The 9,816-nt window shown below is 38.8% G+C and overlaps 1 protein-coding gene across 2 annotated transcripts; it reads left to right on the forward strand.

Moving 5' to 3' along the window:
• The first annotated feature begins 959 nt into the window (after window positions 1-959).
• Window positions 960-6,486, forward strand: stoml1 (stomatin (EPB72)-like 1). 2 transcript variants are annotated; one of them, XM_082160127.1, is made up of 7 exons: window positions 960-1,289; window positions 1,793-1,899; window positions 1,979-2,128; window positions 2,216-2,419; window positions 2,499-2,721; window positions 4,179-4,361; window positions 6,039-6,486. In XM_082160127.1, the coding sequence occupies exons 1-7, from the start codon at window positions 1,115-1,117 to the stop codon at window positions 6,236-6,238; spliced, it is 1,242 nt and encodes a 413-aa protein (XP_082016253.1). In that variant the 5' UTR covers window positions 960-1,114; the 3' UTR covers window positions 6,239-6,486. The 2 variants fall into 2 exon arrangements, with proteins under 2 accessions (XP_082016253.1, XP_082016252.1); XM_082160126.1 differs by having other exon boundaries at window positions 961-1,289; window positions 4,173-4,361.
• The last annotated feature ends 3,330 nt before the right edge of the window (window positions 6,487-9,816 follow it).

A 9,816-nucleotide genomic window follows, 5' to 3' on the forward strand; every position in this document is an offset into this window, starting at 1 on the left:
CTAATAAGTCTATGCATCTTAATTATGTGACACAGCCTGGTTATGTATATAATGCAAATTGCCTTCCAAGGCCATTATAATTCAAGATTATTTAGAATATGTTCGATGATCAGTTTGAAATTAAAGTGTGAAATAAATTGTTAATTGGTAAAAGTTTGAAGATATGTCTCATATTTGTAGGACTTATAAATAAAATGTATTAATGATCTTCTTGATTTTTTAATTTCTTGAAACCTGGAATCAATCAATCAATCAATCAATCTATCTATCTATCTATCTATCTATCTATCTATCTATCTATTGCTCTCTGAGTGTTGCCTATTTTTGGGGTTGGCTTTGTTCGATTTATGGAAGTGACTTTAAACAGTAAACGATCAGCGAAAGGTTCACTCTATGAACGCAATATTAAGCATTTTCAAAAACGGGGTACTATGTGATGATATTATTCTCACACGACGACCCTCAAAGGTTAAAAGATTAAAAGGACATTTAAAATTGTAAAAGCAATACAGTAACAAATTAGTAGGCTACCAACCACCGACCACAAGCATTATGGTATTTGTAGTAAAACTGTGGTTATTGGTAATCAATCTGCCACAAAGCATTCACAAGAATCAGGAGGAAAAGAATGCAGCGAATGAAAACAGCTCTTTCCATATTCTTGTAATACCACGTCTCATTAAAATACCAAACTTTATCTCGAAGTCTCTGAATATGAGAACGTGAAGGGATTTTGTCAGCTCATTCAGTCAAACTGCCTTCCATAATCTTAAACGCAGTTAGGCTCGTTTGGAAAAAAGGGGAAACACTATAATTCATATTGAAAATAATGCAATTTTCCATACGAATAATAAAAAAAATCATACCTTTCCAAACATGATGCATATCACTTCCGTTACTATAGAGGGCGCTGTTGCGTTGCCACCCAATCAACACATGACGTCATGTAAGACGTCGCAAAACGCGGAAGTGCTTCTTGTTTTGACTGTCCATCTTTTTTTACAGTCTATGGTCCATCCATACACTGAGCTTAAAAATAAAATAAAAACTTTTTTCTAACAATAATAAACAATCATAGTCATCACGGAGGGAGCGAGATCTATTCTGACACGGCATGACAATGTTCGGGAAGTCTCCGGGTTATGAGTATCAGTGTCTGTCGCAGAAAGATCAGTTGTACAGTGACACTCCTGGATTGTTTTCATCTTATGCTCAATTCACTCACAATCATGACCAGAGAGGACATTCATTCGATTATGTCCCTAAAGTCTCTCAAAACGACTTCACAGGTAAGGTTACGTTATAGTTAACGTTACTACAGTGCAAATAATCAATATTATTTTGATAGTAACACTGCATAATGTTGCATATATATATATATAGGCTACACCATGATTTAAATATGTAACTTTACTATAATGATATGTATATATTTTTATTTATTATATGATAACAACAAATTATTATTAGTGCTGTCATCAATTAAGCATGATGAATCGCATCTATCATAAAATTTTGTAAATATATTATATACTATATGTATGTGTGCTGTCAAATCGATTAATCTCATCTTACATACATATGTTTATGTGTGTGTATGTACACACACACACACACACATATATATATATATATATATATATATATATATATATATATATATATATATATATATTTACAAACTTATGTTAAATGTGATTAACCATTAATAATCGATTTGACAGCACTAATGATTAAATATAATTATTACATATTATATATAACTTATATATCTATATAATTCTTATTTCAGATAAATCTCAAGGATTGTTGTCCTGGATTTGCAACCTGATCGTTACGTTCCTGGTTTTCCTAGTTACTTTCATAACTTTTCCCATATCTGGATGGTTTGTCCTAAAGGTCAGTTCGATCTAAGCACGTTATTATCAGAGTTTTAGTCTTCATTAAGCACTTATTACATGTACAGTATTATTTTTAGGTTGTACCAAACTATGAGAGGATAGTTGTTTTTCGTCTGGGTCGGATCCGTCCTCCTAAAGGTCCAGGAGTGGTTCTGGTTCTGCCCTTGATTGATCAGTGGCAGAAAGTTGACCTGCGGACCAGAGCCTTTAACGTCCCACCATGCAAGGTGCGATGAAATAACAGTGCTTTTTAAAAACGTATCTTTGTATACCAAGTATTATTTTTGACATTCCCACAATTTTTCCACCAAAAGGTAACCACCAAAGACGGTGGTCTGGTGTCAGTTGGAGCGGATATCCAGTTCCGGATCTGGAGTCCGGTGATGTCAGTGGTGGCCGTGCAGGATCTGAACGCCTCCACCCGTCTCACTGCACACAACGCCATGATGCAGAACTTGAGCAAAAAGACCCTGAGGGAGATACAGACAGAGAGAATCAAACTAGGGGAACATCTCGGGGTGAGAAATATTACATTCTGTTTTCTGAATTCCGTGATTTTTTCCCCCAAGATTAATATTTTTTGCTTGTGTGATGCAGATGGATATGAACGAGATGACCAAGCCATGGGGGCTGGAGGTGGACCGTGTGGAGCTGATCCTGGAGGGGGTGCTCCGGGAACCAGACGGTGGTCACTCGGGGCCTTTAATTATGCCCCCCTCTGTCCCGGGGCTGGAAGGTCTCACCGGACCCATACAGCAGCTCGCAATGCACTTCCTGAGCCAGAGCCAGAGCCAGACGGCTGCGCCTCAATGCAGTCAAGGTGATGTTAGAGCCCTCCACATATTCAGGAAAATACAGAGCGATTAAAAAAATATCTTGACATTAACACCCGCCAACCCGCCAAATGCGGGTTGATTTCAGCAGTGCCGTGTGTAACGCAGTCACTTTGGCGGGTTGAATTGCATATAATACATTTTTCAGGTGTAGTCTTTTAAAAAGGCATCTGAAATAGTAACCTAAGTGCAATGTAGTGTTGTCAAAAATATAGATTTTTCGATACACATCAATACTGAAATATCTGAAACGCTTCCAATACTCATTTTCTACAGAACTGATACACGAGACCAGCTGCACTTTCTCGCTCTCTCATCTCTCCAACAGCGAGTTACACACATACCCGCCTCCCTTCACTCACTCGTTTCATTTGCTCCGGATGAATATTACTGGGTTTGATCGTCGCTGAGGGATTGCGCGTATTGCACATACATTTACTCAGCCGCCTCTCAGTACTAAATTGAGCTGTTTTTCGCTGCTTTTTGAGCTTAAACAATCAAATACACACAAAATAATGTCAAAATGCCGGTCTTGCCGATTATTCACGCAAACACAGTCAGTTACTGTATTTTTTTTTAAGTGAATGTAAACAGTTGAGAAAGAAAACGCATGTGTAACAGTAAAATGGCTCCGTGCGTCAGATCTTAAAGTGACAGCAGCCTAATATACCCGCTGCCAAATTATGAGAGCATATTTTTTATATCTATATGGCAGCTTTTTCCCATGGTTTCGATGTCAAAATTGTGGCCAGTGAAAATGCTGTATCTTTGGAAAACCTCTAGCCTCAGCTGCTGGTGAGCAAAAAAGTTAATGTCAAACTCATCTTATGTAGTTAAATACTTTTCATGTGGAAGCTTATAGAAGTTGTGTGTGTCTAGGCTATCTAGGGAATGTTTTGAGACACTTTGGGGACTCCTTAACAGTTGCTATTGTGCTTTAATGAAGTTGATAGACTGTTCGCTAAAGGGTTCTTCTTACTGGTTGCAATGCTGTTAGTAAGGTGTTATGAGTGGTTGCCAGGCTGTTACCAAGGTGTTCTTACTGGTTGCAATGCTGTTGGTAAGGTGTTATGAGTGGTTGCCAGGCTGTTACCAAGGTGTTCTAACTGGTTGCAATGCTGTTGGTAAGGTGTTATGAGTGGTTGCCAGGCTGTTACCAAGGTGTTCTAACTGGTTGCAATGCTGTTGGTAAGGTGTTATCAGTGGTTGCCAGGCTGTTACCAAGGTGTTCTTACTGGTTGCAATGCTGTTGGTAAGGTGTTATGAGTGGTTGCCAGGCTGTTACCAAGGTGTTCTAACTGGTTGCAATGCTGTTGGTAAGGTGTTGTGAGTTGTTGCTAGACTGACAGACAGAATATAAGAGACTAATATTAAATGTAAATTGACCTATGATGAAATGTTTTCAAGCCATCATAATAAATGTTGTGGTTCCTTCCAGATACAGTGAGCTTTGCAGACGAGCTGCGTTCAGTTTCAGCTGCGAGTGTCAGCAGTGTGGATGGACTGATGGATGTGGTCCGATCTGTGCTGTCAGAGGAGCTGGTTCATCAGGTGGGAGCCTGTTACCACTTTCAGATCACCACTGACTCTGGACAGACCAACAGCTATTATATGGACCTGACTCAAGGTAAGATTGAGACTGTGTGTGAGAGAACGCTATTATATAAACCAAAAAAAGCCTGTTTACCAATGCCATTTCACTGCCTACACCTGGTGTAGTGCCCGCTATTGGTATTATGATCCTAGGAACAATATCAGGACGGAGCCATGGCTTAGTGATGGAGCTCATTTGGGTGATTTGGGTTCGGGCATAGCTTGCAACATCTCGGAAATCCTTTCTACTATAGCTTATTTCTGTTACCCCAGCTAACAATTTTTGGTTCCCCAATTTTTTTTAAGGTTTATTTTTGGTTAACCAGGAAAGTTTTCTTAACAGAAATAGAACATTCGTTTTTGGTTTGTAGAGCATTTTTCTAACGTTGCCCTAACGTTAGTCTAACGGTCCCCTACCCTCAGTTCATCATGTTTATTCTTACATATTCTTTAATCTTTAATCATAAATAAAACAGTATTATGTGGATGCTTATAATCAGTATTAAAAAAAAAACATATCATGTTTTTATTTATTGCTTAATTTATCAAAATAATCCGAGCACATCATACATCTTATGGAAGATTAAATAAGATTCAATTTGTCCATTAATATGTAAAATTTACTAGATTTCAAGGGGTATGCAGACAATGACATCAACACAATCTATGGTTTTTAAAATATAGATTAAAAAAAATTAATAAACAATTATTTGACTTGAAGTAGGATATCAGTACATTTATTTCTTACCACTGAATTGTACACTTTAGCATGACATGCTTCTTTTGTTTCTTCTCAATTAGCATCGTTATTTTCATTTAGATGTCAAATCTTTCCAAAATTATATTTACTCTCATATCTATATTAATTATAAGTAATTATACTATGGGGGTGTTGAATGCTTGAATCTGATTGGTTGACAAACTTTCTAAGGTGTGCAAATGTTTTCAGGGAAACGCACGGTTAAAGTTATTCCAGGTTTTGACCAGGTATTGTGATCCATATCACAATAAACCAAACGGGAACCAAATACTAATGTTAGGGGGACATTCTGTGTTTGCTGGGACTCTGCTATTAGCCATTAAAAATGAGGGGGAAAAAACAATAAGTCAGAGGTCAGAACTAAAACTAAAAGTATTAAAAAAAACATTTCTGTAAATTGAAATACAGCTGAAATCAAGTAAAATATATATATATTAGTTGAAAAACTTAAAATAAACTAAACGTAGGAAAGTTGCCTTGGCATTAAACTGAAGTTAAAGCAGTAAAATTATAATAACTGAAATAAAAAATGTATTAAAAAAAAAACGAATAAAAGGATAAAAGCACATAACGAAACTACTAAACATGAAACTAAAAATAAAAGCTATTAATAAAACTATAATGCTAAAATAAAGATGTGCTACTACATGAAACATCAAGGTAAGATTATTGAATGGTGAATATCTGGTTGCCTATAAGAAATGCATTTTTTACACTGTGCTTTAATCCACAGTATAAAAAAGTTCTAACACCAAAAATTAAGACCAACATCATCCATAATCTCTCGAGCCCTACTCTACTATTAAAAGTATATGATTACATGCAGAGAAAATTGATAACCATGTATTAAGATTATGTACTGCCCCGTTTGGGAATGGTCTCTAGACCGTTTGTGCATTGTAGTGAAATCCCCTGAATGCTGCCTCAGCGGTTTACTGTGTCTGTGTTCAGGACGTGGAGCGTGTGGTGCGGGCGTCCTGCCGGGAGAGCCGGATGTTTCTCTGTGCATGAGCGAGCAGGATCTGCTGGCCATGTTCCAGGGCGTCCTGCGACCGTTCGCCGCATACAGCAGCGGCAGACTGAGAGTACAGGGAGATCTGAACACGGCCATGAAGCTGGAGACACTCATCAAACACCTCAAGACAACATGACATGATTTATAACGCTTTCGTTTGTAGTTATTTCAATTGATCAAAGGCCTTTGTAAATAATTTAAGGTTTACACTGTGAATGTTTAAATAGCTTCAGGGCTTTAATTATATTTTTAATTATATGCTTTCACTTCCTGGTGTGTCAATGTTGTTTTTGTTGTTTAATTATTTATAAAAGTGTGGAGTATTATGTGACCCAACCATTTCAATGTGTGTATTTACCCAATAAACTGTTGATTCGAAATCTATTTATGACTGACTTGTCTTGACATTACAGAAATATATTTTCCAATAAATGTATATTCTGCTAATCCGGTGAGTCTTGGATTATTGCACACACACTTTGCAACATCCTTGAGGTTTGTGTTTATAGGCTGATTCGTTGTCTTGTCCAAGGCTGACTGTCTCTCGACCTTTGACCCCCATATATTTGGTGCCCTTGCGCAACTGTTTATACAGAAAACTTTACAACAAGGTTATTCCACTATAGCATTTTGGTGTATATATATTTGGTCACTTGAATGAGTTTTCAAGGCTCTTTCTGCACACTACTAAAGGGAGATTACAGCTCAGTATCATCAATGAAGCATTCAAATAAAGTCATTTGTGCCGATGCATATTGAAACATGAGATGAGGAGGAAAGAATAAAGATGGAGAAAGACAAATTGGAGGCAAAAATGGCTAAAATGTTCTGAGAGAAACTGCTGCAGCCGAAGCAGAGGCTCTAGAAGCAGCTGTTGACACCAGCGTCCATAGTAAACATGATCGTCCACTGGAAACAGCTCCTGTTGATGCATTGCATGTGAATACGTTGAACAGATGAATCTACATGCAGTCACAGAATTAGCATCAAAAGCAGAGCCATGTTTCAAGAGAATTGCTCAGATGACACTGAATTTTACCACATGCGACCAAGAAAAGATTCTGCTCAACCATCACAATTCTCACCAGGTGTGAATCATCCTTCTGGTAACACTCCAGATAATAACCAGCGCAGAAGGCACACCAGTTTCACCTAAAGCAGCACGCCACCTCTCACAATGGCAACTTAACCTTCCCAACAAGAAAAGTTAGACATTTCAGACTTTGTCAGATATTTTGCTCGGCTTGAACTTGCTAACACTGGTTTAATACACTTCAGTGACCAACCAGAAAGCTTCAGAGCCTGGCAGCGGTCTTTTAGTGGTTTGAACTTGACATCTAGTGAAGAAATGTACTTCTTGGTTGGGAAAAGAAACACGCTAAACACATGAGGTCAGTACACATTAATCAGTCATTGAGAGGTCTTGACATGATATGGACTAGACTGGAAGAGTGTTACGGTGCTCCAGAGGTTATCGAAAGAGCACTTTTCCTGTCACAAATGATCTGGTTACAAAGAGAGGTATGGTGTTTCACTTCCCCCCTTTAAGTTCTTGGTTGACCTTACAAGTCAACAAGCTAGAATAAGGAATGACTCGGCGTTAAAATGTTTTCAATCAAACAGATACACTTCATAAAGCAGACAAGGCTAGATGGAAGCCAAGCAAATCAAGAGAAGTCTCAGTTAACAAGATACATGTGTCTTCCCCTGTTTATTTTGACACTGATAAAGATGAACTGAAAACTGAGGATGCTGAGAGACTTTGTCCCATTCACAAAAGACCTCACTTACTAAGGAAATGCCGTTCCTTCCGTGAGAAGCCTTTGGAGGAACGTTTTGCATTTTTGAAAGAAAAGAGAATCTGCTTCAAGTGTTGCTTAGCCACAAAACACACAGCTAAGAACTGCAGATTTGTGACCAAATGTCCTGAGTGTAGAAGTGAGAAACACATGTCTGCACTACACCCAGACCTCACTCCAAAAGCTCAAGGAGCAGCCTCCTCATCCCAGCACGGCGGGGAGGAAGTTCCCACGCCACCGACAGAAGTGGAAGCTCATTGTGCTAAGGTTTGCAGAGGAGACCTTAGTAATAAGCAGAGGTGTAAAGTCCAGGGGTCAGAAAGTAAAAGTCCTGCCATATGTTTATTCCACCCATGAACTCAGCCAGCTGATTTAATCTCCATCTCCTGGCTGAAAAACTGTGCTAATTAGCAAATCCAGGTGATTGGAACAAAATACTGAGGAGGACTTTTACTTTCTGAACCTGGACTTTACACCTCTGGTAATAAGTCATGTTCAAAAATCAGCCTGGTGAAAGTCTATCCCAAAGGCCAGCTTGCGAAAGCACTGAAAGTCTATATGATCCTTGATGAGCAGTGCAATAGGTCATTAGCTCGTTCTGAGTTCTTTAATGTCTTCAAAGAAAGTGGCACAGATTCTCCGAATACCCTTAGAAGAAAGACCATTGGTCGAAAAGCATCCACCTACCAAATCGAGTCTGTAGATGTAAAGGTAGTCCTCTCTCTACCAAGTTTGCTAGTGTAACAACATTCCAGACAATAGGGCAGAGATTCCCACACCCAGTGCTGCTCTATATCACTCTCACTTGAAGCATAAAGCTCCATTCATACCAGAGTTAGACCCAGATGCTCCTATCATGATTCTTCTGGGTCGTGACATTATCAGGGTACATAAGGTTCGAGGACAGGTAAACTGTCCTCATGATACTCCTTATGCACAGTAGCTTGACCTAGGATGGGTGATAGTTGTCTGAACGACATTCACAAATCTACCACTGTGAGTACATTCTTCACTAACACAAAATAACAATGCCTATCCAACAGTAAGGATTGGAGAAATTACGATGGAATGTGTTCTGTGGATCAACTTGTTTACAATCACAAAAGGTGTTTAGTTTGGTCAAGAAGTATTTAAGGTTACCTGTGATGACAACAAAGTGGCCCCATCTGTCAATGACCTGTCGTTCCTTCACATGATGGAACAAGAGCTGGAGAAAGACGAAAGCAACAGTTGGGTAGCGCCATTGCCTTTCAAAGCTCCGAGGTGCAAACTTCCTAACTAAAGATGTCAAGCCATGAAAAGGTTGTCAAGCTTGAGATGTAATCTATAGAGAAATCCAGAGATGAAACAGCACTTTACTTTTATGGGCAAGGTTTTTAGGAACAACCATGCTGAAGAAGCTCCCCATCTCATGGAAAGAGAAGAGTGTTGGTATTTGCCTCTCTTTGGGGTACATCACCCTAAAAACCAGGGATGACATTACACAGAGGGTGCATTGCGTGCTGCTGGCTATTGGATAGTTGGTGGCAAGAGACGTGTTTGCTGTGTCATTCATGAATGTGTTACATGCAGAAGACTTAGAAGAGAACCACAGGCTCAAAAAATGGCTGACCTTCCAACAGATCGTGTGTCCATTGACCCTCCATTTACGAATGTGCCGGGTACAACATTTGGCACAAACTTTCTGGGAATAATGGAAAAGTAACTCTTTTGCAACCAAAAAGAAAGTGGCCCTCTACTAAGCCTGGCGTTGAACTACAGGTAGGAAGCATTGTGCTTTTGAAGGATGACCAGATAAGACTTTTTACTGAGTGTGTGTTTGGGAAACGGGGTCCTAGAAAATTTATATTTTATTATTACTATTGAAACTTTTGATTACATTTTGCAAAAATGAAAGACCATCAGAAGAACCATA

This window comes from Leuciscus leuciscus (genome assembly GCF_965113295.1).
Source record: "Leuciscus leuciscus genome assembly, chromosome: 25".
Lineage (NCBI taxonomy): Eukaryota > Metazoa > Chordata > Actinopteri > Cypriniformes > Leuciscidae > Leuciscus > Leuciscus leuciscus.

What these genes read in the sequence shown, in the direction of transcription:
- stoml1 (XM_082160126.1), top strand. Translation starts at nt 1,115, where the DNA reads ATGACAATGTTCGGGAAGTCTCCGGGTTATGAGTATCAGTGTCTGTCG. An exon ending in CTGGATGGTTTGTCCTAAAG is followed by an intron (nt 1,900 to 1,978) that starts GTCAGTTCGATC and finishes TATTATTTTTAG; the next exon opens with GTTGTACCAAACTATGAGAG. An exon ending in AACTAGGGGAACATCTCGGG is followed by an intron (nt 2,420 to 2,498) that starts GTGAGAAATATT and finishes TGTGTGATGCAG; the next exon opens with ATGGATATGAACGAGATGAC.